Source organism: Epinephelus moara, chromosome 8 (genome assembly GCF_006386435.1).
Source record: "Epinephelus moara isolate mb chromosome 8, YSFRI_EMoa_1.0, whole genome shotgun sequence".
NCBI lineage: Eukaryota > Metazoa > Chordata > Actinopteri > Perciformes > Serranidae > Epinephelus > Epinephelus moara.
In genome coordinates, this window is record NC_065513.1 from 34,328,189 (window position 1) to 34,355,644 (window position 27,456).

The window sequence follows — 27,456 nt, forward strand, 5'->3', positions numbered from 1 at the left end:
ATGGGCAATAAGAATAAACAATATAAGAACATACTAAAATACACTATAAATATACTAAAATACAAATACATCATTATACCACTAACATGTCAGCATAATATTACCGAAAATTTCAATAAAGGCATTTATATTTAGCTGCTGTTTTTAGAGTTGACTGATGACCGCTGTGATCCAGTAGATGTCGCTGTTGCTCTCCTCTCTGCGCACACTGTAAACATCAGCTGTTTCTATCAGACTCAACTACGGCTAACAGCTAGCTGCTAACTGCTATGCTATCAAACAGGTTGCTTAGCCAACACACTGTTGCGATTGGTAGATAAATGTAGCAGCGTTGTGACAGGGAATCTGACAACACATGGAATATCGAGTGAACATGCGGACATGTGACTGCGTGTAGGAAAACCTGAAGATGGACAAGGTAGTTGTGGGGAAAAAATAACATAACGGTTGTTTTTAGCTAGCTAGCTAGCTAGCCAGCCTGTGATGCTAGCGTGCGCTGATGCGTGTTGCTGCTAACTTTTAGCTGTTGTGAATGTGTGTAGATGGTACTTTAAGCTAACGGCTGTTTTAACCACACAAATAAGCTGTTGTTTATGGCGTTTTGTTCAACATTAAGGTTTGTTAGGTTCCCCAAAAGTAACTTAAACAACGTTGTAAGTTACAGCTAAGTTAGATGTTAATTTAAGCTAACGGCTAAATAGTTTCATGGTTAAATTAGCGCTTGCAGAATAGTAAAAGTTGAGCTCAACACATGTCGTATGAGTGAATTATGAGCCTAAAACGTGGATAAAGTGATCAGGTAGTGTTTAAATAAGTGAGTCAATACATGGCTTCACTAGTACTCCAGTCAAAGGTCGTTTTCCAGTAGACTAAATGACAAACAATCTTCACTGTCCCCCAGGAGAGCAAACTGTCATCTGCTGTCCAGTCTCATGACAACAAACATCCGAGGAGGCAGGGAAAGGAGCCTGCTGAAACACACATGATGATGTTCCCAAATCCTTATGTGTCCTACCAGAGTTTAAGAGGGTAGGGGATGATCACAGATTTTTATTTTGGCTAAAGTAATCAATTATTTCCCCTAATGGCCTGGTGTCAAGACACTTATTTGTGTGAATTTCTGAACTTTGTGAAGGAGCCGATCATCAGGTCAGAGCGCAAAGCAGAGTCCATCAAATGGAGTGACAGCAGGAAGAGGAGATGTGTCAAGGAGTCATGGCTACAGCAGCAGCCGTCGTGTTAGAGACACCACTGATGATTTTCTGCAGAGAGACAGGTTTACACGGGATCCGCAAGCAAAGGTTGGCTTCATTTTGAGACACCAGAAAAATGGATAAAACCAACTTTAATCATGCAACCAGTTTCAGTGTTTTCTATCCATCTCCACAGACATCAAAAGGAAGCAGTGGCTCTCTGGTGCAAGGGGGAGTCATGGGCAAAATCTTACTGGATTCACAGAAAAAAGGTAGTCATAGCACATGGTGATGTTAACATTTTCCTGAGTAAACCCCGGCACGTTATCAGCGTGCATCTAATTTCCCTTACTCTTATTCATCAGCTTTTGTGTGTAATTGGACGACAGGTTTTAGAGGTGCCAGATCTGCCCCGAACTCTGCAGGCAAGTCAAAACCAGCACAGGAAGACTTGATCCCGTTTGAAGTGAAGATGACTGATTTCCCGGAGCTGGCTGGTGGTTCCCTGGGCAGAGCTGGTCCTCCTCTTGTTCAGAAGGAGTGTTGGGGTCCAACTCAAACGCAAGCATCAGCATCTTCCTGGAGGGTGAGCTCACTGAAATATCAGCTGTGATGTTGTGCAGTTTGCAGTGAATGCTTCACTAATGAATTTTGTGCTGCTTTAATTTCCTGTTGAATAGTCTGTCAGCAGAGGATCCCCAACACAGCCTGACCCCCAACAAGCTGCCAGTAACGCTAAGTCAGATTCCTCCACTGCTTCACCAGGTAAGTGAAAGTCCATGCAGCTGGCTTTTCAAAGACTTAAAGGCAGTGGCAGTAATTTTTCTAATTATTTATTTTTGTGAATAGGTCGGTCGGTGGTTACTTCCTGGGCTAATGTTGCCTCCCAGCCTCCAAAGAAACCTGTCCCGAAAGAGAAGACAATCAGCAGCAACCACATGCAGGTTAGACAACATGATGGTCTCTAGAATGCATCAAAAACTCCTAAACCTTAATATGTTTTCTTGCCTGAAAACTGGCTGTTTAGTCTCTTAAAGGTGCCACCCACTTTCATAGATAATAAAATGTAGTTGTTACGTAAACCTTTCTGGGTTTTCCTGTTTTTCAAACATTGTTTTCTGTGCCTTTGTTGCATCTCCTCAGGCGGAGGAAATGGCAGCTCAGCAGGACGAGGGAGCTCCAGGGAAGAAAAAACGAAAGAAAAAGAAGAAGAAGGCTAAAGGTGCTGGCGAGGATGCAGAAGCTGAGTCAGAGGAGCCAGTACTTTACCAGGAGCCTCCAAAATTTGAGGTTAATAAAAACTGCGTCTTTATTCACATTCAGTGTAAAAGCAAAACCCATTTCTGAGTATTTTTAAGTTTAGATTTTTTTTCCTAAGTGTTGAATGGAAGATGATTTTTGTTGCCATTTTATCTTCGCAGGATGAAGAAGAGTTTCCAGGCTTGACTCCTGCTGTGACTGTGACTGATAGATTGATAACAAGCAGCTATGCAGCAAAACTATGCAATCAGGTAAATATTATTATACATGCAGTATGTTATTTCCCCTCCAAGATGTTTGTACATCATAATTATCATACTGTGTCTTTTTATACATGGGTGAAAAATACACAAGTCAATGTGTGTGGTCAGCAGGGGGTCATTAAGATTAATTAGACAGTATGTAATTTGCAAATCTATGTTGCTGCATTTTTTTCCCAGGAAAACCAAAGAGAAGGTGTGCAGCATCAGTCTGCCGACCAAACCAAGGACAAATCAACTGCTGCAAAATCTCAGCCTGCAGAGGCAGCGAAAAAAGGACAGGTTTGTATGTCTCTTATGCATTCTAAATGGCTGTCTTTGGATATTATCCTGGAGAGACTGAGAAGAGATTGTTTGTGGTGTCATGATTTCTAGAAAGCTGAAAAGGTATCTGGGAAGAAGAGCAAAGCTCCTGTTCAGCTGGACATCGGAAACATGTTGGCTGCCCTGGAAAAGAAGCAGTCTCAAAAAGCCAAGCAGGACGCCAAGCCAGTCATTCTCTCAGGTGGGTATGGTCAGCGTCATGACCTATACAATTATATTTTGGCTGATTACACCTGCATTCTTTGAACAACGCTTATTGATCCACATCTGTTGGCGCAAGGTATCTAAACCTTCCCCAGAATAAGTATAAATGATTTCTTTGTAGTTGGTGGAGGACTACCTGTTGTCCAGAAGCAGCCATTAGTCCAGAAGAAGCCTCCCTGGCAGCAGGATAAAATTGCTCACAACCCCCTGGACTCCACCAGCCCTTTGGTGAAGAAAGGCAAGCAGAGAGAGGTACCCAAAGCCAAGAAACCCACTCCTCTCAAGAAGGTAAGTCCACCGACCTAACTCTGGAACAAACAGAGATGTACTGCGTTTTGTAAGGTTTATTGTTTTGTTGTTTTATTTGCTTTGTTGGTTTATTTCTCTTTGATCCTCAGGTCATTCTGAAAGAAAGGGAGGAGAGGAAACAGAGACGTCTGCTGGAGGAGAGAGGGCTGCTGCCTGAAGATGAGTTCAAACCTGCTGATGATGATGCAGAAGAAGAAGAAGAGCAGTGTGACACAAATACTGCAGGTCAGAGCACAAGCATGTGAAATGAATTGAGTCCTACTGTAAGTATGGAAGGAAGCTAATATTTGATCAGTTTGTTTTTTTTACTTCTGTAGCCCCAGATGAGGTTGGAAGTCCCACAGAGGAACTTGATGATGAGTCAGAATTTAATGGCACAAACGAGATCGTGAAAGAGGGAGATGAGGAGGCAGACAAAGACGAGAACATAGAGCAAGAAATCACCTTGCCTGTGCCCTGCCCAGCCAGTCGACCCAAAATCCACAGCAGAAAGTTCAGAGAGTAAGACTCTAAACCGTACACCCTGCCACAAGTTGTACTCTTTGTTGGTTGCTTGTCCAGAAATAAGAAAACACTTAATTTAACAGAATTTAATCACTGTTTTTTTGATATTTTTTGTTGATTAGAAACATATATATTGTTGTACATGTCAGCTATTGCAGCCAGATGCTGAGCAAAGACGTGGACGAGTGTGTAAAGGCTCTGCTGAAGGAGCTGGTCCGTTTTCAGGACCGCCTGTATCAGAAGGACCCCATGAAGGCGCGCATGAAAAGACGCATTGTGATGGGGCTCAGAGAGGTCCTGAAGCACCTCAAACTCAGGAAAGTCAAGTGTGTCGTCATCTCACCCAACTGTGAACGCATCCAGTCCAAAGGTACGACTGTGTCCATGTGAGTGCTTCGCTGTGTGTGTGTGTGTGTGTGTGTGTGTGTGTGTGTGTGTGTGAGATTAGTGATATTAGGAAGTTTTCATAAAGTTATTTTGTGGAGCATTGTCAGTATTTTTGCTTAATTAGTGCTGATTTGTACTGTAAAAGAAAAATCTATTGTCCTTGTTCTTTGGAGATATGTCCAGTGTGGGTACAGTTGAGTTTAATTATGACAAACACAGAGACACCAACACATACAGCTAGATCTCTTCATCTCCCTGCTTCTGGCAACAACAACAAAAAAACAGCAGCACTCGATTAGTCATCACAGTGTGGGCTGGATGTGACAGAAAGTTGCCGTCTTATTTTAGGACAAAGCCAGCATTTTCAGATTTAGCTATCCCAGATAGAATTTTAGAACAGGACCATTTTTGGTGTGAAAATGGCAGCCACATTGTATGAATGTAGGATTTGCAGCAGTCCAGGTTCAGTAGCAGCAGTTATAGGTAGGTGGGTTGGGTAAAAATACACCGACCGCTCTCAAAATTGTGTTAATTTATTTATAGAAAACTGTCTTCTTTTACAGGAGGCCTGGATGAGGCTCTATACACCATCATCGACACATGTCGTGAGCAGGGGGTGCCGTTCGTGTTTGCCCTCTCCAGGAAAGCTTTGGGTCGCTGTCTCAACAAGGCAGTGCCAGTCAGCCTGGTGGGCATCTTCAACTATGATGGTGCACAGGTCAGGTTTATGATCAACAATACATACTAATCACCAACATGGCAGTTGTTCCTGACATGAGCTCAAGTGTTATTACAAAAAGCATGTCAGTAAAAATATCACAGACAAGCTGAGAGGTCTGCTTTTGTACCCGCAGGACTTCTATCATAAGATGATCGAGTTGTCCTCTGAGGCCAGGAGAGCCTATGAGGAGATGGTGTCGAGCCTGGAGCAGATAGGCCCGGCGGAGGCAGAGGAGGAGGGGAACACTGAGGAGGAGCTGCAGATCAGTAGCCTGGCTGAGGAGGCTCATCCCGAACCTGACGCCACACAGCCAGAGGAACCAGAGTACAGTAAGTTACTGCCCTGACCCATATGAACTGCTCTGATGAAGTTAAACCAAGTGAAAGCTGTAATACAGTAACATATTTCACCATTGAAAGTTAAATAAAAATCAAATAAATATCTTCCTGTATTTCTTCTTCTAGTTAAAATTTGGAAGCAAATGTTGGAGAAGGATTGCAACCACAAATTTCTGAACTTTGAGGAGCAGCTGAGCTCCATGCGCTTGGACAGTGAATGTACTGAAAACACTGATGAAGATGAGAAGAGTTGACAGTGGTGAATCCCTTTGTGCCTGAAAACAATGTTAACCCACTCGTGCTGAAACTAGGATGGACTTGATCCCACATGCAGAAAAAGAGCAATGGAAGGTGCTCTGCTGCAGCAGTTCTTTACCTGGGGGTTTTGTCAGGAGATAATCTTGTTGCTAATGTTTGCAATGAATTATGAATTCATTTATTTTCTTTTTGAAAAAAGTCATATTTTTGTGTTTGAGTTTAAGATAATTGGGCAGAGCTGTGTGCTTTAAGACTGTGTGTGGGTTACAAACTGGAGAGGTTTAATCACTGACTCATTCGGACCAAATCACTCACTTGAAGAAATCCCACAATATGAACTTTCAATCATGATGTCTGTGAACATGAGTAGAGGATGTGTAGGGGGTTTATGTACTGAATGTGTGTAGATTAGAATAACAGCAGTGATATGAAATTATCAGGAGTGACGTCTGCCCTGGAGCCATTATGTCGCTTTTTTTTTTTCTTGTAATCAGTTCTGTTCAGGTCAAAGTATGTTACCGGCATTTTTGTCTTTTCATTGACACAGACATTAGAGAGATGTCAGGAAATGCAGGGAGAGAAAAGGTGAATCGCAACTTCCCAGCCAAACTTAACCTGCAGGCATTGCAGTTACATGGTCAGTGTCTTAATATGGGCTCAAATGAGATCCAGTATGGTTTTAAGCTTGTGAAATGATGGTTGTTATCACCCTTTTTAAAACTGGGGAAACTGTGAGAAATTCAAGTTTGTGAACGTAGAAAACATTTTATTTTATTGTGTTTTTGAGAAACTCAAAGCTTCCACATTGCATGACACTGTAGTTACAACCTGTACAGAAACACCATGCTTTAGGCTGTTAAAGCAAGACCAAACATTTGTACCCTTTAACTTAAGGCTGTGCCCCAATTCCATACCGATTGCAAACAGCATATACTTTATATTATTTTCATTTTCTTGCTGTTTGCATACAAGAAAACAACACACTAAATTTATACAAACAGGAAATTATACAATACTTGTGCCATTGTTCACACTGCAACTTTAAAAATGCCATTACTGACTTTAAGATGTCCTATGTGCATTTCATTGGATTTTGGGGCGATAGTGTACATCAACATGGATTCGTTACTTTAGTGTTGCACATAGTTTGGGAAGTTTGAGTGCTGAGTTTCTCACAGAGTTTTCTGCTTTTGAATCTATATTGAGATGTAACCCAAGTATTTTTCCTAAGTGTTGATGTGACCTTACTGTTGATATAATTTGTGCACAGATGTATTTACTACAAATCTTGCCGACATATTCACGTTTTTGCTTGCTTACAAAGACTGATATACAAGCACAGACTTCAGAATTATTTCTGAGCATAATTTCACAAACACAAAATCTTACTGACCCTTATTTGAGCCCACTGTCGTAAACCCTCCGAGGACACCATGACACACCTAGGTTCAGTTTAGAGTTAAAAAATGGAGATAAACTTTTTTTTTTTTTTTTTTTGCAGAAGAAATGATATCATTTTTACAAGTATGATTTTTTTAATCCTTATTGCACTACATAGCAGAGCCTGTGTTTTTTATTTGTTTGAGACAGTACTACATGTTGTATGTAATACTTACCTGTGATTAGGTGTAAATGGTTAACGTTTGATTTTCTTTCAGTAGGAACACCAGCAAAATAATATTATCTGCTGTTAACTTTACTTTGTTAAAACGTTACTTTTGACCCACATGGTGAGGAAATTAAATTATGAAATAGCATAATGATATAACAGGAGAAATTACGGTATCTAAAGTGCTAGGTGTCAATCACACATTAAAAGAGCCAATAAAGGACAAAATTTGAAATGGGCAAAATAAATGACCAGAACTGAGAATGTAAAGCAGAGAAGACATTTGATTGTGACTATTGAGACTTGAGAAATTGTTGATATAAACATTTCAGTTGTGGAACAGTGATTTTATCAGATGTGTGGTGAATCTTATTGTTATTGGGAGTTGGAATGGGATGGGTTCATGCAAGGTCAACCAGATCACATGCTGAAATCTTTCTGAGTTATGTCTTGGTACTATTCTACTGGAAGGAGGAGGAGACGGTTGTTAGGACGTTGATGATGTGTTTTGACACGTTCAACAGGATAAACAGCATTAATTATTTCCTGCTATGACAAGTTTAAGTGTATCTTCACAGTCTTGCATTTCATGTGACTCTTACAGCAAAAGTTTGACATTTGGGGAAATGTACTCGTTTGCTTTCTGGTGGAGAGTTACTACAGCTAGCGTGTTTATCTTCGCTTAGCTTAGTATCAAGACTGAAAATGAGCACAGCTTACATGCACCTCTAAAGCTCTCATATCTCATTTGTTTTGAAAAAAACGACTATTTGCCGGTTTGTGGGAGGTTTATGTGTGAGACTATTCCTTGGCACTCAGGAGTTGCCAAGCATTGCTGTTAGAAGTTACTGTATGCGGCCAAGAAATAGTCCCAAGTACTCCCACTAAAATGGCAAATTCTCACAAACAAACAAGATATAACATGTCAATTTGTGAGCTTAAGACTGTCAGGCTGTCTGTTTCTCCCTGTTTCCAATTATTGTGCTAAGCTAACCTAACCAGTTACCAGCTCTAGCCTTAATTTTATCGAACAGAAATGGGATAGATATAAAATTTATCATCTGTTCTCCCCCAGAAAGTGAATAAGCATAATTCCCTAATTGTCTTCAGATTTGTTTAAATGCTCCGTAAAGTGGTTTTGCTCTTTTATAAATCCTTAAATATAAACTAAATCTAAGAGGGAGTATACACAAATTTCCTAATGGAGATACAAACTATTTTTTAAGCATTAATGGTCAGATGGTTCAGTTGTTGGAAATTAAAATCAGAGACAGTTTGGGGTTGATTTTTTTTTTTTTTTCTTTAAGCTAAATAAATGTTAAGTCTAATTTACGTAAAAAGGACAAATGCAGTGTTTACTATAAGTGAGTGTGGATCATTAGTAAATGAAAGAAGTGGGCCAAGTATGCTTCCCTGAGGCATCCCAGTATCACAGAATTAGACTTGTTGCAGTGAGACAACACTGGAAACGCGTGTGAGAGGGAATAATGTGTTGTGTTGGAGTATAGAAAGCTTAGCTTACTGTTATCTAAAACAGTGTTTCCTAACTGGTGGGTTGCGGTCCAAAAGTGGATCACAGGCCTATTCTGAATGCAAACATGTCAAGTTTGTAAAAAAAAAAAAAAAAAAATTATCTTTACAGTTCATTTCCAGTACAGAGCTTTTATTTTGAAGGGCTGTTTTCTGATGTAGAGTAAGTGACTAACTGACAGCTTCTTGACGGAGACAGCAAATTAGCTCAATGACATGGCCAAACTCAAGTATGACGCTGCATGTATTAAAATGTGGGACCTCAAACTAAAGACTAAGGAGAAATCTGGACCCCATGGCTGGACCATTTTGGAACCACTTATCTAAAAGATTTTCAACAGCATGGAAGATTATTTAGCTGATTTCAACAATGTGTACGAGGCCTTTGAATTTGATGGTCGCTATTTAAGCTTGAGTATACGACTTGTAAGATTTATGAATGGGATTCTCCTTCAGCGAGACTTAAGACACAATAACAAATACACCGGATAAAGTAAAAGGTAAAAACAAACATCAGATACTTACAACAGTCTGAGTCTGTCTGCAACAAAAATAACAATTTATAATGGACGTACAATGACAGTTTTCCTATCTGATTACATTACAGACATTGCACTGCTGCAGCCCTCTCAATGCTGCACATAATACAAAAATTGTTGTTTGCATCAGTTAGGCACAAAAACATGGGAAAAAAGGTTCAGGTTGAAAAATACTGAATTTAGACTTTAAAAGACCTTGAATATCTGTAACAGATGTCTCAACAATCTACCCATGATTCAAGATATGGATATAGAACCACAAATGTCAACCTCATGATGACGCTGTAGGAAAAGGTCAGGGGATCACCAGTCATGCAGATGACCATGAATGTCTGTGCCAAACTTCATGGCAACTCATCCAGTAATAATGACAGAAACATAAAATATCTGTACCCTCAACATCACTGGGGACACTGCATATAAAAAAACACTCTACATTAAAGGTGGTGTAGGGATGGTATCGACATATCCGCTGTCGATGAGTTCTGTGCACACATGAGGTTTTCTTTGCCTCTGAAGGGCAAAGTCTGTGTAGTGGTTTCCCTTCTCTCCACAGGAAGTGTCTACTGATGGACTTTGTGTCTGCAGGAGGATCATATTGTCACTGTCCACCTCTTTCACCCGGCTGTAGTCCTCTGGTATGTCTTCCTCTTGTCTCTGAGCAGCCTCTGTGTTTTCTTTCTTGAGGATGAGAACATTGTCACTGTTCACCTCTTTGACTCTGCTGTAGTCCACCTGTTTCACATCCACCCCCTGTAAATTCTCCACATGTCTCTGAATATCCACATAACCACTGTTTGTGAAGGGTTTGATGGTGTTTTCTGTTTCATTCTTTCTCTCCCCAGCCAGCGTTGACTCCTTACAATAGATTTCTGTGTCTAAGAGGAAGCCAGCAGGAATAATCAGGCTTCTCTTCCTTTGTTGAGAATGGGAGGAAAGCCCGTCATCATTGTCCGTCACGATAAGGTACTCCTCCATCTGGTCCTTCCAGGCCACCATAGGAGGAAAGCTTGGGTTGTTGATCAGGACACTGTCGACATCTTCAGATCCCCTACTCTGGAGGTTAGAATCAGTTCAGTACATTACAACATTGCCATTGTCAGGCCCAAAGCAACTTTTTGGATGTGTTGGAAATACAATGCAGACACAGTGTTACCTTGAGAAGTTGGACATCAACTCCTCTTATCTTTGGACCAGGAACAGGGGGCAGAACAAACTGCTTCACACTGGGGAACAAAAGAAAGCCATGAGTCAGATTATCCTCACCATCTTGACACTATGAAAAGAGTAATATATGGAGGATGAAAAACGATGTTACTGTCAATAAATAAATAAATAAATCTATCTATATACAGGAATAAATAAATATAGAAATAAAAATAATGAATAAATGCTGAAATATAAATGGAAAAAAATAGATGCTGAAATAAATACATGTGGAGGTTAGGACCTCCTACCTTATTAATACACAGACGCATAAATAAATGAATAAATATAGTTATACAATACATAAAAACATTTTCAAGATGCTCATTTGTGTATGTCCTATTTATCATTATTTATATATTTAATAATCTACTTATATCCATAATGTTCCACACTTATTTATCCAATTATTCTTTTATTTATTTATGCATTTATTTATTCTTTTATTTTTTTGTTTCTTAATGTATTTATTTATTCCTGTATTTATTTACACAATTATTTATACATTATTTATTTATTTCCGTATTTATTTACACATTTATTTATTTGCTCATGTATTTATATTTACATTGATATATTTTTCCTAATTATTTATTCATGTATTTATTTACACATATATTTGTTTAATTCTTTATTCCAATATTTATTTTATCAATACTCATTTTTGCCAACATTGATTACACATCTTTTTTGCAGAAAATACATACTGTTTCCTCTTTATGACCAGGATGCACACTGCTGTTATAACTGGAACTGCAGACAGGACAGAAACCATTATCCAAAACAGTCTGTCATTATGAAGATCTAAAAAAAAAGAAGAAAAGAAAACAATATAATTTTCAGTGATTGTTAGTACTTGAGACAGTTGCTACCTTGCTATAGACAAAGATCTTCTGAGAACAGCTTCTGAGACTTACAGTTGGGGATTTTCACATAGGTGGTGTTGCTCCACTCGCTCCAGGCACCGTGGTCCAGTCTACAGTGCACCTGAACTGTGTACACCGCCCCAGGACTGACACCGTACAGGCTGAAGTACGTTTGTGTGCCTGACCTGTACTCCTGGAGAAAAAAACAAAAATCACAAAATGTTCACCTCATACCTGAATTAGATCATGGGCTAAACTTTCCTTTACCTGCATTAAAGAATACTGATTAACTGATTTATTATATAATAACTGCAAAAAACAGTGAACATAGAAAATGTTTGTCTCACACAAATACTGCATGAAATGAGGTCAAAGCATTTGACACTCTCGTTGACAGTCATGGAGACAGCTCCTTTATTGCACTCTGCTGGCTGACTACACAACCATTTGAATGTTTCCTGACCTCCAGAGAAGTAGTTTAATTTCTTCCTGTTTGCACTCCCACAGTTTATGCCAAAGTGAGATTTCTGCTGCAGCTGGGCTAAAAGGACGGGGTTAATCACCTTTATCTACACCTCCTATCACCTGCCACCAGTTAGATTTTACAGTCTGTTTGAAAAAATGGATCTTTGGCCCAAAACATCTGAACTCTGAACTCCTTATGGAGCAGATGGCAGCCTCAGATCCTCTATCAGGACTGTTCAAAGGTCCTCAGATCCTTCGCTATTAGAATTCTCCTCTCTTTGGATCAGCCTGCTAGGAAGTCAAAAGTCCCCCAATGAGTGATTTAAATTTGATAAATGGGTATTTTTCTATTATTGTACCTAAGTACAGTTTGTTACTTGCCAGTTCCTGAAAAGGGTAAAAACAAAGCTACAACACTGTTTTACTCCACTGTGGAAGATGCTGCTTACGTGCAAATTATTATTTTTTTAAAAATCAGTCTTTACCATTTCTGACTCACCTTCCACTTGTTGTTTCCTTGTTTGATTCTTAATTCATATTTAATGGTGACCCAGCCGGACTTGGTGTCTGTGTTATAGGGAGGCTCCCATCTGACATGGAGACATGGGCTGTCCTCTCTCTCCTCCACCTGCAGAGTCACGTTCTCAGGAGCGTATGGTTTCACTGACGAGACACAACAAGACCCAGAGGTGTGCTAATATGCTCACAAGGACAATGCTAAGATGCTGATGTTTGGCAGGTAAAATGTTAACCATGTTCACCGTCTTTGTTGAGTGTATTACAGCTAAGGATGATGGGAATGATGTTACCTTTGCAGGTTTCTGGTCATAAATTAAAGTTTTGGACAAATTCAAATTTGATGGGATCACCAAAATGATTACCATTCTTCCTTTCATAGCAATCCATCAATATTGATTTAGATATTTCAGTCGATACATACAAACTGAGTTATTGGTGGTGCCTGAGGAGAGGTCAGGGGGTCACCTGAGTCATTTGGATTAATATCTGAGGATCATTAACGTCAATATCAGTCCATTTAATAGCTGTTGAGATAACTCAGTCTGAAACAAAGCAATGAACCATCCAACAGACCAATATAACCATGGGGGCTTGTGAAGCAGGTCCTTGGACCCCAAAGTGTCTTCACAGGGTTACAAGAGGCGAAAATCAAAAATTAGTTAAGTCACTTGAAACCCCTGGGACAAAATCTAATGCAGTGGAGTTACTTCTTTCTCACATGGGACAAGACTCTGCTCCAAATCTAAGTGCAGTGCATGGAGATTACGTGCACAACTACCTGTGTAAGCAAACAAAAGCTGTGAAATTTGATCTAAGACTGTACACAAGTTTTACGCCGGGCATAAACCAGTTCCGCCTCGTGTCTGTCTAACAGTACTTTTCCATTCACTATGGAGCTCAAGAAGGCAAAACTGTGCCAATCATTAGCTGAATCAATACTGATTGTTTTCTGCTGTGTGCCGTCTTCTACTCTGATGAATACACAGACAGAGGGGTTGTCAATAGTCTAAAGTTTATCACTCCCAGTGTGACATAGAAACACTCTTGAGCAAAGCAGATTAAGCTACTCATGATTATTATTATTATTATTCATTTGTAGGGATTTGTTTTTATTTTTTAATTAAACTGTCATTTTGTGTCACAGTTAATCGGTGCCAGAAAATCCTAATTTTATCCACTGTGGTTCAGTGTTGTAAAACTACTTTTTTATAGACATTGAACAGTAACTAGTACAGAGTCAAACTCACGGGAATAACATGTTTGTCATAAAGAAGAAAAGCAGCAATTTAGAGGATATTTTCAATATACAAAAAGTTTGCTTTAATGAAATTCTCCTTCAGTAACTGTCTTCGTTAATCTGCATATATCTTTGTCACTCATCTAAATCCTCTTTCTTTGGGTCAAGAGTAACAAAACATACCTATTTCCATCACGTCCATCTTAAAGGTGTCTGAAGTGGCATTCCCGACGATGTTGGAAGCCACCACCGTCAGGTAGTAGTCAACCCAGATGGAGGTGTGGTTCTTGTCAAAGAAACAGGAGTTCCTCCCTGCTGACCGATAGTCCGGACACTCGTACGTTCCCTCCAATCTACGCACACACAAAGCAAGACATTTACTGCTCCTGTACAACAAAGTTAACATTGTTAAACTGTGCTGCGGGCCGTCATCACATGCTGACGTTCAGTGAACAGCTACAGGGCCTAACTGATAACCAGATAAGAGTCAGGCGTGTGATGTCCACATAGTGTCCTCACTGACCACTGCAACATGATCCCAAATGTCACCATCTAAGAGACTAAGAATCAGATTTTCTGACATGTCTTAGGAACCTGATGTCAATGGTGTCCCCAGAAAGTTTCCCATGAGGGGGCCAAATGGGGCTGCTGAAAATCTTGGGGTAGCACACCAAAACCAAAAGCCATACCTGAATTTCAGGAATTCGATTATGCTGTTTAAGTGTATGGGCTAATTGAAAACTGTTTTTCAGATAGGTTGTTTGTCTTTTTCCTTACAAAGAGAAATATCCTCCTGAGACCCGAACTTTTGTTTGGTGTGCATACTTAATTTCTCCTAGCTATTTGGGATCAGTAGGACCCGATAAGTATAAAAGATTAGGCATTCTCAACATAATTAAGCCCCAGTGACCTCAATCGAGACGATAATAAAGTCCCAGTGTCCTCAAACGAGACGATAATAAAGTCATAATTTGTTGCCATATCAAACTACAAACATTATTAGTCATAAATAAACAAGTTTCAGCCATAAAATGTGATCAGGTTTTGGACCTTGTCCACTTTTGTGTCGGGATTGGCTGCAGACTGACTTGGCAGAGATGGCTGCATGGATTGTTGTATCGTATTCTTACGAACACTGGATGGCACAAAAAAGTGTCCATGAACGAGGACAACAGGTCTAAGTTAAGTAGAATGAAGTATAAGGCCAAGTAAACCCAAAATGTGATGTCTTCAAATGAGGACACAGGGTCTCAGGAGGATATACAGCTTTACTTTGAAGGAGCACATTCATTGTAAGGCACATAACATTCACTGGGAACAAGCCTTCTCAAGTTCAGGGGAGACTCGTAGGTATCCATCGAACCCATCTTCATTCAGATATCAAGGGAGTCCTTTGAAAACGCCACGCCAGATACCTCACCAAAACCCCCCTTCTTAAAAGCTATGCCAACATGGCTGGTGCCAGTAGATGTCTTAGGTTGTCCGTTTTCACAAAATACCACTATCTTTGCCTAACTTTAAAAAATGACCATGCCACAGCCTCTTAAAGACAGTAATGTCAGCAGCAATTGTGTTAGGGTGACTGTGGCCCACCTGGCCCTCCCTAAGGGGCACCACTGCCTAATGTGTTAGTGTTTTGTCAGAAAATATAAATGTCTACAAACTTGACATTTTATGTAATAATGATTAATGAAAAACTCTTTCAGGCTCCACTAAAAGCAAACATCAGCTCACTAACATGCTGATGTTTACTAGGTACAATGCTCACCGTCTACCATTACCGTCATCATTTAAAAATTAAGTAAACACAAGATAATTAACAAAGAGTGTACATGAAATATGTTTGGGATACTTGGGCAGACAATAGGCCTATAAAATGTGTATATCTAAGTTTTATGGCCATTCATGGACCAAACCACCAATCAAGCCATGAAAAGTTTAAAACTATCAGTATTTATATCAGCATTTTAGTCCAGGTCAGGGCGAGTGAGGGTCACACAGGTAAAGCATTTGAGGTCTGCAGGTTTACATGCACAGCAACAAAGATTTGTTCTCACCTGTCTGACCACAAGTATGTGAACAAGAGAGCCGGTAGTTTTCCACTCACCTGTCTACAACACTACACAGCTGACAACTTAACAACAGAGGCTTTACTTCCACTTGATCTCAGTGTGGGTAATTAACTTATCCGAGACTACAGTGATAGTCTACTGTGATGTAAACCCTGGTTCTCTTCTTTATTTTGTGTCAGTCACTCCCCTCTCTCTCCCTCTCCTCCACCTTTCCTGCATCTCCACCGTGACCTTTTGCACAAAGGCAAAATACAAAACAAAAATCTAAAAATGTAATTGGACTGACCTTTCTCTATCATAATACAGGCGGTGTGTGGTCGGCAGCCCTCCGTCGGAGCCTGGCTCCCACCAGCAGGTGAACGTCTCCTTCTCAGGGGACCTGCAGCCGAGCAGGACTGGTTTCCCCGGTGGAGACATGCCTGGCAACACATGGCGTAAAAACAAATATTAGATCCCAATCCACAATTTGGCACTACTATAATAGTAAGATCATGACTAAGATGACAAATTAAAGGGATAGTTCACCCAATAACATTAAAAATCTTTGACCTTTTATCTTTAATGGTGTCTAGTCATGGCAGATAGATAGTTTTAGTTTATTTGCCCAGTTTGGAGGGTTATATTTGGCTGAGACTTGTTTATCCACCCTTTATTTGTAATGGCTGGACTTGATAAAAAATTAAACAGTAATATCTATTAGGTCAAAGAAGCTGCTGTGAAAACTTATTTTATATCTTTTAGTATCAGCTCCTATGGGAAAAGAAAAGATTTTTCTTCGAGCAGTGATGTAAATATATTTTTTCACTGCTGTGAACACTAAAGAAATCTCAGTGGCAGATCTCCGCACCAAATAAAACCAAAACTATCTGCATGTCTGCGTTTGCATATCACTGAGGTAAGCAGATTTTATATTTTAGAGAACTGACCCTTTCAAAACACGTTGTTATAAGCCAAAATAATGGCATCCAAGCCTTTCAACTTACTGTTGGACTCCACAGCTGCTGACAGCAGCAAGAGCAGTGCCAACCCAAAATGTCTCCTCATCCTGGGACAAACTGTTAGACTGCCCGCCCTGAAAAAGGAGGTGACATCACCAGCTTGTGGGTTATTGTGGTGAAATAAACCCGTGGCCTGGCTGCGTGTCTTGTTTTGACCTAAAACAAGGACATATGAAGGGAAAACAACAAGCACAACCATTAAGTGTAAGTACATGTTGTCGCCTACGCATACAGGCCATCAGCAGTTGTATATAACTTGTTGGCAGCTATGATTTGACTGCCAGCAGCGCCTTTTAATCAGGAAAGGGAAGAATAAAAAGGTGTGGGGTTATAAGTCAATAAAGACAGATCAAAGGTGAGGCAGCGTTCCAAAAGAATCTGGGTTTACCAGAATTAACTGTGCTTTCTTTTAACTGGACATTAGATTTTACTTCCTCATTCTAGAGAGCTCATCTTCATTTAGATTCACTGACTCAGATAAAGATCAAATACACATGAACACCCTTCCGATACATGTGATAGTACACTCAGCTATACCACCAATATGTTCCTCAAAGTCCTGTGCTGATTTTCTGCACCTTTTAGGACTCGTTTGAAATTTACTGTAGGCTGACTGACTGGCTCAGAGTGAGCACTCTGCAGGTTTATGCTTCCTGGCTCAGACTCTTTGTAGCAACGCTAAAATGCTTTATGCAATTAGTCATCTAAAAAGGTGTGGGAAAGTGTCCTCCAGCCTGTAATTAACAGGATGCCACAAATGGGGTCACACCTTTTTACCGATTATTTTTCTTGTTTCTTTTTATTTATTTTTTTCAGAAACCACAGTGAGAACCAGCTCAGCTTCATGCTAGCGACACCTGCTCAGACAAGTTTTTACAGGATGGCTTGAGCAAGGCGCGATCTAGATTAGGTTTATTTCTCAATTCTGATACAAGACGAGCAGAACCAGATGTTAAAAATAAAACTTAAAGCTAAATGTTCAGCTTTACACTCAAATCCTATTTTATATAATATTAGTTAACATTTTACTTGCAGATGACATTTTTTATTCTCATTCAAACCTTCTTATAATTATAATAAACTAAATCACACATCTAAACTGAATACACTTTAAATACTAAGAAAAATCATCTTTAAATCGCACTGAGTCACAACAGTAGAGAACAATCTCCTGGAAAACAAGCTGAGCTGCCACATTATTATGATTTGTACCAAAATAGAAAAAGTATATCCAGTTTATTATAAGTCACATACTGAAATTATGTTACTATTATTCTGCATTTTAAGCCTACCTTTTAATATGTTCCTGCAGAAAGAGTCTACAAACCACCATTCTTGATGAAAATACTACTAATCTCAATTTAACAAATAAAAAATACAGACTCTAGTTTCATTTTAAGGTGTTCCTATTAGGGTTTTCTATTATGGTGGGCAAAAGGATAGAAAAATATTACACTACACTACAAAGAAATGGCTTAACACCCCCTTTTAATGCATAGGTATTACACGTTAACCAGGTGTACATGTTGTGTCTAGTCCCTTTAGACCTACCTGCGGGCACACACACAATAAAACTCAAACAAAAACCATTACAAATTACTAAATATAGTTTGAAACGCATTTATAAATGTTATTAAGCTACAGCTCCGGTGTTCACTCACCTGTTCAGGACGTTTGTCAGACCGTCGCTACATGTAACTGATGTTGACACAACAGCAGAGACAGACGTCTTTGGTTATAGTATTATTGTGCACGATCTTTTCACATCTGAGTACCGCTGCGTCTACAGGTACGATATGACGTGAGGAAGAGAGGTGTCCTTAGAGTCATGGCGAAGGGGCGTGGCTTGTTGTCGTCAAGGCATGCCCACCTGAGCACAGCCAAAGAGAGATGTCTCACTGCTACTACCTTATTGAGTAAATACCTAGAAATGATTTTACTTCCACATATGTACTGTTTTAAAAAGCCAGTTGGTAGTTACTGAAAAAAATAATTTAGATTTTATTATGTATTGAGTGATTTGTATGTAGGCCTATGTGTGTTGGGGGTAATGTGTGTCCAATGAAGATACTGAGACATAGCAATAAAAATTAATTAAAACTATTTATCTCCCTAGAGTAATATTTTAAATAATTTCCTCTCTCACTTTTATCAGAGATTTGAACCTTTTTTTGTAAAATTTTATTTCATATATTCTTGATGACTTTACTTTTTAATTTATCTTCTTTTTTCAGTTTATGTTCTCAGTTGTGTTGTAATCAACAAATGCTGTGTTCTACAAATGTCTGTGTATTAATTAAAATAATAATACAATAAAAAATATAGGCCTGGTGTTTGAAAATACCAGTAAAAAAAAATCAAGTAACAAATTTTCAAACAAGGAAGGTTAAACACAGCGTTAAAAATCCTTGTGTCTGAGTAGTGAATACAAAATGAAATATTTGAAATAGAGCGATAACAAATAGAGTAGACAGTAAATTGCAGAAATTGTAAATAAATACAATATGATAATGCAGTACAATACAATATCATAAACGTAAATGGTCTTTAATTTATATTAAAGGTTAGTACATTCAAAAATACATTTCTATACCTGAAATATATTAGTTTAAAATCTGTAAAAGAAATAATAGGTGTAAGATTGTACAAATTAATAGAGTTTAAATGTACTAACCTTAAATTGAAGACCATTTGTATGTCTGCTCATTATATTGTTTGTCTTTACTAGTTACAATTTATGCATTTTCTTTCTTATTTGTTATATTTTATTTTATATATAAATATAATTCTACTCAGACACAAGGATTTTAATTCTGTGTTCAACCTGCTTTGTTGTTTGTAAAGTAGTTGTGCAGTAAAGACGAGGAAAAAACTTCAGGAGAAAAACGAACTTCCTGTGTGTCTCTGGTTCGATGTTGCGCGCGCCTGGAGACCTTTGAGCGCGCGCCAAAAATGACGTCATTGCGCCCCTAGCGCGCTCTCGCGTCTTGCGCGTTTGCTCTGCAAATTGTTGCAGATTTTGAGACCAACTGCACGCGCTGTGTTTATGATCTCAGCATGAACGACTTCGAGAGTCGCGTGGCCGAACAGGTTCGCCGGTACAAACACCTGTACGACCCCTCGTTCAGAGATCGCAGCTTCATCCAGATGGCCTCTGACTCGTGGAGGGAGATCGCAGCCACCCTGGGGAAGGACGAGGCATCCTGTCGTAGGGTGTGGAAGAGCACCAGAGACTGCTTCGTCAAAGCCAAGAAACGGAGGGCTCGTTTAAAGGGCGAGGGACGCGCAGCCGTGCCGCGGATCCTGGTGGAGCTCGGCTGGCTGTCTCAGTTCGTTAAACACCGAGAGCTGGAAAATAATTCCGACTTCGAGGTTAGTGACAGCAGGCCAGTACGTTACGACGGTGTTTATACTTTTGTCGTGAATGCAGCTTACTTTACTTTACTTCATGTCTGTACTTTACTTTCATGTCTTTAATTCTTTTGTTTAGTTCATGTGTTTTGTCACATTTATAGTGCACATCTTCTTTCATGGCCAGTCATGTAATAATGGGAAACAAAGAAGAAGAAGTCCCTTCCGCCGGATGTCCACTGGATCCGTCGCGTGCGCGATTCGACCGCGGCGCGCACTCGCTCCGTCCTGTGCCGGGCGCCACCCACTTTGACGTCATGTTGATGTAGCGATGTGAAATACGATCCCGAGTTTTCATGGCTGTGTTATTTTGAAAATTGACCGGATACTCTCGTGTTTTCTGCGCTTGACTTCCTGTTTTACTCATTTGGTCTGTGCAAATTGACGCATCGTCGCACCGCGCTTCTGGCGGAGCAGCTTATTGACTTGAATGGCCACGATTAGATGTTCCGCAGCTGAGCAGCAGCCAAGCCGCGTCTGAGCAGCGCTACTGACGCTTGCAGCGCCGCTCCTCTAACCTGTTTTCATGCGCGCTGAAAAACAATTAAGAGCTTCCATGACGCACACGCGGTGCTCAGGCACGGCGCGTTTGCCGCTCAGCTGCGGAACATCCAGAGTGCAGAAACATCGCTTGTTTCTTCCGCGTGATGCGTGTTTCAGCAAAATAGACGGTGTAAATGATGATTTTGTTGACGTGATATCACCCTTTGTTACAGTTTGAGTGTTTTAGTCTGTAAAAGACATGAACAAATACAACTATTTCCTTTTAACTTAGCCACTCCTGTTACAATGTCAAAATGAAATCCATCTGACAATGACTTTGTTGACACAATGCTTTTGTCAGTGTGACATATTTGCAGGATGGTGCTGTTTACAACACAGTGGCAAAATAGTGGCTTTTAATTGTGGAAATACAGCACTCTTAGGTGCAGGCAGCTCTGCAGCAGCAATTCTGTCTGTGCTAATACCGCATGTGAGCCTTTTGCCAGGCCCCGCCCCTTTATGATGGTCCAACAAGCTGTCAGAGTAAGCATGGAGCCCACACTGTAACTAACCACTCCCTGAAGAAATATTATCATATTTTTGGAACAATGAAACAGTGATTCCAGAGAGAAGCAGACAGAGGGGTCTACAGTCTGTGTTTGAAGGATATATCCAGGATGTCACACTGACTCAGCAGCAACAACAGGTTAAAAAGACAAAGATAGTTAGAAGCTAAAGCCGAACTATAGGCTACAGATCACAGTGTAAAAGTGAACCACCACATCACTGCTGATCGCCACACAAGACAGTGAATATAAAGGGAAACTTTGCTGATATTGAGCCATACGTCCACTATGCACACTGTGTGATGACACACAGCTGGTTGAATATCAGCAAAGTTTCCCTGTTTCCCTTCACTGGTTCCTGTACAGCAGGGTCGGTCTTTGTTACAATCATTAAAAAGCAAAAGCAGCATGTGTATACATTCAGTAGGCTATATCTTCAGTAGCTAGCTAGCTAACCCTACACTTTTCAGGGTTTGATTTTGGTTTTGGAACAGGGAAGAAACGTATATCTTTTTCCAACCTCTCCAGGTAACGAGTATCATTAATACACGACGTGTCCCAGGCACAACATTTAGCTCCAAATCCACAAAACCAGCCTGAAAATGAAGGAAATCTGAAACGACTGCATTAGAGTCAATGGAGCACAGCTGTGTTGTTGTCTGACCCTGGTCTGAGCCGGCCCAATGTTACGCTATGATTGGCCAGTCTGTGTCCGGGGGCGAGAGTTAGCGACGGGACAATTTAGGTGCATTTTCACCACCTTCCGCTATGGAGTGTGGATCAGACATCCACTTGACAGATTCATTAGTGTTTTTACATTAAGAGTATGAATTCCAGCCTTGTTGAGATCTTGCACATGGGAGAAGTTTGCCCTTTATGTCAGAAATCTATTCATTTTAACCCAAACCACAATTTAGAAAGCCATCCAAGCAAACTTCTCCCATCAGCGATCTGTATGCATCCTTTGCCTTTCTTTTTTTATACCCGCTCTATGATGGGAACAGCCCATTGGTCCGACAGCCCATTGTTCCGACCATATTAAACCCATTGTTCCGAAGTCCCGTTGTTCCGAAATCATCATGATGCCCTGTGGTTAAGGTCTGGTTAGGTTTAGGCACAAAAACCACTTGATTAGGTGTGGGTTAAAATGAAAAAGAAAGTGAACACATAAGCACATAAGCCGTGAGCCTGCTTTGCCTCAAGCCTTTCCCAGCTGACCCAGAGCCGGTCGCGGCGCACCATCAAGGTAGAAATACGCCCGCCGGGAGCCGTTCAGCACCGCGGACCGTCGGACTAATGGGATGTCGGACCAATGGGCTGTCGGACCAATGGGCTGTCGGACCAATGACAGGGACCCTCTATGATTACATGCACAACAGCCTCCTCAACCTCACAATGCTCATGAGAGACCAGACCAGCTGGAAACTTTATTATGATGCATAAGTCTGGAATTAACCTAGGCTGACCAAACGTCCTCTTTTGCCCGGACATGTCCACTTTTCACGTCCCGTCCAGGGCGTCCGGGGGATTTTTATAAATTGAGGATAATGTCCGGTTTTCCGTGTGTGTTTTAGAGTGCGGCACGGGCCGCATATCTCTGTCCGAACCCGAACCGAGCCCGACATTATTTAATTACTAAAGCACTGAGTTTGTGTCACACAGTTGTTATGGTTACAGGCTATTTAACAGGCCGGGCGTGCGCCGTGGGTGCTCTGTGGAGAGGGAGACCTCCGTGTTTGAGATGGGAGCGGGAGGCGGGAGGTTTGACGATTCCAGCGAGGGGAGAGGGTGAAATATAACAAAATAAGATAAAATAGGAGACACCTGTCTCCCTCTTTTATTTTATTTTCAGCGTTTAATCAAGGCGGAGGCTGGCGGCTGGAGGTCCGAGACTTCAGCGAGGGGAGAGGTAGAAACAAACAGCCAATGTGTGTGTGTGTGTTATGTTCAGGTGTTGTCACGTAAATAACAGTGCCCAAGCAATAAACAGGACAGACAATAGGATTTTATTTATTTTTACACTACATTTTCACTGAAAGCTGACTGAATCCAACCCGAGCCCAAATACAATTTATACATTTTTGACCAAACCCGGCCCGACCCGTCGGGTAGGCCTACTGTCGGGACCCGTCGGGCTCGGATCGGGTAGCCACAATCTAGTGTGTGTATGTGTCCCCTATCTATAGGGGCCTATCTGAATTTCTGTCTTTGAGAGAGATTATTTTGTAATATAACTGAATTTTCTATCCATACATATAAACTTTAAATATATTAAAATTATAAGGCATCTTTGAGTAAACTGCGAGTATCATTTAAGTAGGCTATGTCGTGGCCAGGCCGAGTGTCCTCTTTTTTGGAAATCAAAATATGGTCACCCTAATGAACCTGTTACACTTTGAATAAAATATCTTGACTGCTGAAACTGAAGCATATCAGGCTGTTGAGAACTGAAACAGAATTGGAGCTGCAAATAGTCACAACAAAACAAGAAAATAACTTTCTAACAACTTCATCCAAGTCTTCTTCTTCTTGTGTTGAAACTGCAGTTGGCAACCAGCATATTAGGTGCATTACTACCACCTTCTGCTCAGCGTGTGGAAAATAAATTGTACAATATACAGATTGTAATTGTAAATGGTTAAAGCTGTGTCTCAGTTCCAGTGTTGAAATGTAACTATTTACTCAAGTAATATACTTGACTACAAATTTGAGGTGCTTGTGCTTGTTTCCTTGTCATACGGTGGTCTTACAGTTTCAATTTTCTTTCTTAAAGGAAAACTTGGAACTCAACGGTGATGCCCAAAAGACACTAGAAGACACAAAAAGACTTGTTCCCCCCATATCTTCATCATCACCGGGTAACTTCTCTTCATCATACTTAGCACCGCTCTCTGGACCATCCTCGGTAGAGACGACGTCCTCCAGCAGCCCGTCACCCTTGCGTGAATCACCATCACGAGTCGGTGATGCCCATGCTGCCAGACTGGAGCTCCTGGAACAAGAGAGACATAAATCAATGCAACAGGACAATGCAGACTCGCGGTTTGCTGAAGTCATCAAGGACATGCTGGCTAATATCCACCCAAAGCATAAAGCAGATGTTAAATTTAAAGTATACCAGCTGCTATTTGAGGCGGAGAGGGATTTCCCGAAACACTCATGAAAAAGAGATGGCTGCTCCTTTTTACATAGTTTTAATTTTTTAATATGTCAAGAATACAAAAACAGTAGTGCAAATAAAGAGTTTTTGTATTTAAAATGTTTGTGTGAATGTGTGGCTTGTTTTCACAAAATACAAAAACAACACATTTGTAGTTTCCTCTGACACCTCAGGTAGTAAGAGATGAGTCATAGGGAATTGCCTGTCTTCACAACCTGCTCACCTGAGTACAGTACAGTACAGCCAAAGATTGCACATGCTGCAAGATGTCTCACTCCAGTCTTCCTGATGAGGTTGAAACCTGGTTAATGTGCATATTATAAATTGAATTTCACTCCTGCTCTAATAGAAAATATAATTCCCCATCTGCAAGAAATAAAAGCTTGACAGACATGAAAAAAGGGTCAGTGACACCTGGTGTTAGCTGGTTAGCAAGCACTAGAAGCTAACAGTCATTTTGAAGTTACTTTGTTAGAGTCTGACAGACTATATTTGTAGTAACATTCCCTCTGAATATCAAACAAGCCACTGCTGAGCTGTAGGCACAGTATCTTCAGAGTGACAAGCTGAAATTACACTCAATCACATGGTAGAAAAACTATTTGCTCCTGTGCCTAATGCTGCTCTCTGCTCAGCTAAACTGCACATAACGTAAATTACAAAATTAAAGGATGCATCTTCATCACAATTCAACATACATGTATTTTAATCCTTCAACGTTTCTATACAATATCTATGATTTATACGATGTCTGGAAATGAATTTTGCATGATATTTAAATGGCCTTATATTCACACACTGTGGCTATCACAACGCTCACTATGCCATCCATACAGAGCTAGCTAATATTTAGCAACAGTTAGGCCCACTAGTTTAGTTCTCAAAAAGTATTAACCAGAGACGACTGCTTACATTCAAGAAATTATTTTCAAGTAACATTAACAGAAAGTAAAAACTAGTACCTCCCAGTGGGATATGAGAGACATGCTAACTCAACACATAAACTACCATTATTAGTTAAGCAGCGAAATTAAGTTGGCGTTAATTATGCCACACTTATTTCCCCGCAGTTCAGGTCACTCATCTAAATAGTGTTTAATCACTGAAAGGAGGTTAAATTTATTTAATTTATCTCTGAATCTACAAGATGGCAATGATTTATATTCTGTTGATGAGCATTTTAGCCAAAATTATTGTACAATTCAAGTCCTATTATCTGTGGAAGCCCATTCCTGCCAGTGTGATGGAGCGGCAGTAGCTCAGTCCATAGGGACTTGGCTTTAGAACAGGAGGGTCGGTGGTTCAAGTCCCTGTCCAGACCAAACATGGACTGGTAGCTGTATATGACAACATCCATCCATTTTCGTAACCGCTTATCCTCTTGAGGGGGGCTGGAGCCTATCCCAGCTGACATTGGGCAAGAGGCAGGGTATCGAACCAGGAACCCTCTTCCTGTGAGGCAACAGTGCTAACCACCACACCACTATGCCGCCTTATATGACAACAGAGTGAAAAAAAATTAAAGTACCCTCTTCTTCATCTTGTAGAAGATGATTATAATGAGAAACGTTCTCAAAGTAATGACTCACTTAATTACTTGAATCTAATGAGGAAACAACAGAAATAAATTGAAATACAATACTTTTGTTTCTGTGCAAGAAACATTCTCAAAATAATGACGTCATATCTCAAAGTAATAAGCAATATTAATACATCATTTTGAGAATGTTTTTCATTATTTTGGGATAACATTAAATCATTATTTTGAGATAGTCATTACTTTGAGAGAGCTTCTCAGTATTTTAAGATACTGACTTATTTTAACATATACATAGGTGGCACCCTCCTCGGCTGCACTGGCTCTTGGAGAGAATGGATTACACTTGCTTAATTACACCTGCTACCTATAAGTCCTCTTTGCAAATGTACATTTCTATACTCAGTGGTAATACACAGTGCAACACTCAACTTTAGTCACACTTGCAGAACTGAGCTTCCATATTCAAAATCTGGTCGTTCACCAGCAGTGTATCATCTTGGTGCGTACACACTCTTTGACAGAGGCAGCCCGCAGCTGCGTGGGGGAAAACCAAGACAGCGCAGTAGGTGTGACAGTATCACTTTTGCCGTTTCTTCCAGGAAGTAAACTTTTTGTCTTGAATTGAAGTATTTGTCAGGTGCAGTGTAGCAGAGTCTCCGGTCTGATAGAGACGTGTCGATGGTAAAGTTCTGCTGCTGGCCGCCATGTCGGATACTTTGGAGCGGTCCACGAAGATCAACTTGTTGAAGGAGCCGGTGGTGAAGAAGCTCTGTGAGGTGTTGGACAAATCCAGTAATAAAGGATGGCGAAAACTGGGAGAGATAGTCGGCAATGAGAAGCGGTTTAAAGTCAGGTAGGCTGAAAGTCTGAATTCAGACTGTAAAGTGTATAAAATCAAAGTGATGTAACTTAGTGTTTCTGATTCCCAGCACATTCTATTTTATGTTATAACGTGAAATGCACTAAGACTATACCTCATTATATGTATTGAATATAATGTTACTGTCCATTTTAGAATTAAAATGCCTAGTTATTACTGTACTTAAGTAGTGCAAGTCAAGTAGATGATGTCATGCATTGAATGGCAAGGTGCTGCACTGTGTTTGGAGCCTTGAAATAACTTTATTCAAAGTGTATACTCACAGGTAGGAGTATGATATAATACAAGAGATACACAAAGGACACTCTAGATAATAAGAATACTTTATACTAGTCCATACCCACTGAGTGCACAGTTGCCCACGTACAGTTTCACATGGTGTGTGTTTGGGATACAGGTCATAGGAAATTACAGATTAAATAGTCAATTGAACCCATTAAGAAGAGCAATGTATTCAGACAGAGTTTTTGTGAATTTGATAGTACGATTGCTTTATTGAAAGTACAGTAGTACCATTGCCAATAGTGGGATAGTTAGTGGGCTAAAACTGTACATTAGTAGTTGAGGTAGCACGTTGAAAGGCAGATAGTTAAAGTGTTTATATGTTGTATTGACTT

The 27,456-nt window shown here is 40.2% G+C and overlaps 4 protein-coding genes across 6 annotated transcripts in view; 3 read left to right on the plus strand and 1 right to left on the minus strand.

The window, feature by feature from the left end:
- The first annotated feature begins 229 nt into the window (after positions 1 to 229).
- LOC126394357 (selenocysteine insertion sequence-binding protein 2-like) lies at positions 230 to 8,554 on the plus strand. The gene is made up of 18 exons (XM_050051132.1): positions 230 to 418; positions 902 to 1,029; positions 1,136 to 1,301; positions 1,390 to 1,465; positions 1,583 to 1,779; positions 1,874 to 1,958; positions 2,043 to 2,137; positions 2,337 to 2,483; positions 2,615 to 2,704; positions 2,894 to 2,995; positions 3,089 to 3,218; positions 3,363 to 3,529; positions 3,640 to 3,775; positions 3,868 to 4,051; positions 4,204 to 4,424; positions 5,005 to 5,159; positions 5,296 to 5,491; positions 5,627 to 8,554. The coding sequence occupies exons 1-18, from the start codon at positions 410 to 412 to the stop codon at positions 5,752 to 5,754; spliced, it is 2,412 nt and encodes an 803-aa protein (XP_049907089.1). The 5' UTR covers positions 230 to 409; the 3' UTR covers positions 5,755 to 8,554.
- Positions 8,555 to 9,063: 509 nt separating this feature from the next.
- On the minus strand, positions 9,064 to 18,627 carry prlrb (prolactin receptor b). The gene is made up of 9 exons (XM_050051133.1): positions 18,461 to 18,627; positions 16,785 to 16,955; positions 16,088 to 16,220; positions 13,913 to 14,082; positions 12,473 to 12,636; positions 11,560 to 11,701; positions 11,350 to 11,446; positions 10,593 to 10,662; positions 9,064 to 10,492 (listed from the first exon to the last, which is right to left on the minus strand). Exons 2-9 carry the CDS (start codon positions 16,843 to 16,845, stop codon positions 9,869 to 9,871), a joined length of 1,461 nt encoding a protein of 486 aa, XP_049907090.1. The 5' UTR covers positions 16,846 to 16,955; positions 18,461 to 18,627; the 3' UTR covers positions 9,064 to 9,868.
- Positions 18,628 to 19,709: 1,082 nt separating this feature from the next.
- LOC126395003 (uncharacterized) lies at positions 19,710 to 24,512 on the plus strand. 2 transcript variants are annotated; one of them, XM_050052173.1, is made up of 3 exons: positions 19,710 to 20,171; positions 23,112 to 23,168; positions 24,033 to 24,512. In XM_050052173.1, the coding sequence occupies exons 1-3, from the start codon at positions 19,857 to 19,859 to the stop codon at positions 24,420 to 24,422; spliced, it is 762 nt and encodes a 253-aa protein (XP_049908130.1). In that variant the 5' UTR covers positions 19,710 to 19,856; the 3' UTR covers positions 24,423 to 24,512. The 2 variants fall into 2 exon arrangements, with proteins under 2 accessions (XP_049908130.1, XP_049908131.1); XM_050052174.1 differs by lacking the exon at positions 23,112 to 23,168 and having other exon boundaries at positions 19,717 to 20,171.
- Positions 24,513 to 26,523: 2,011 nt separating this feature from the next.
- The window catches only part of malt1 (MALT paracaspase 1), a 17,109-nt gene continuing 16,176 nt past the window's right edge, over positions 26,524 to 27,456 (plus strand). For both annotated transcript variants that reach the window (XM_050052163.1, XM_050052164.1), the window contains exon 1: positions 26,524 to 26,812. In XM_050052163.1, coding sequence (XP_049908120.1) covers positions 26,664 to 26,812 — 149 coding nt within the window. In that variant the 5' untranslated portion in view covers positions 26,524 to 26,663. The remainder of the gene's footprint in view (positions 26,813 to 27,456) is intronic.

Bases quoted from the DNA above. Each gene is read 5' to 3' on its own strand.
- prlrb (XM_050051133.1), bottom strand. From the start codon at position 16,845: ATGAGGAGACATTTTGGGTTGGCACTGCTCTTGCTGCTGTCAGCAGCT. The intron at 12,637-13,912 runs GTATGTTTTGTT...GTGTCTCGTCAG, and splicing joins GATGGACGTGATGGAAATAG to TGAAACCATACGCTCCTGAG. The intron at 11,702-12,472 runs GTGAGTCAGAAA...TTTTTTCTCCAG, and splicing joins AAGGAAACAACAAGTGGAAG to GAGTACAGGTCAGGCACACA.
- LOC126394357 (XM_050051132.1), top strand. The intron at 2,484-2,614 runs GTTAATAAAAAC...TTATCTTCGCAG, and splicing joins AGGAGCCTCCAAAATTTGAG to GATGAAGAAGAGTTTCCAGG. The intron at 2,996-3,088 runs GTTTGTATGTCT...CATGATTTCTAG, and splicing joins AGGCAGCGAAAAAAGGACAG to AAAGCTGAAAAGGTATCTGG.
- LOC126395003 (XM_050052173.1), top strand. From the start codon at position 19,857: ATGAACGACTTCGAGAGTCGCGTGGCCGAACAGGTTCGCCGGTACAAA. The intron at 20,172-23,111 runs GTTAGTGACAGC...TTTTATTTTCAG, and splicing joins AAAATAATTCCGACTTCGAG to CGTTTAATCAAGGCGGAGGC. The intron at 23,169-24,032 runs GTAGAAACAAAC...TCTTTCTTAAAG, and splicing joins AGACTTCAGCGAGGGGAGAG to GAAAACTTGGAACTCAACGG.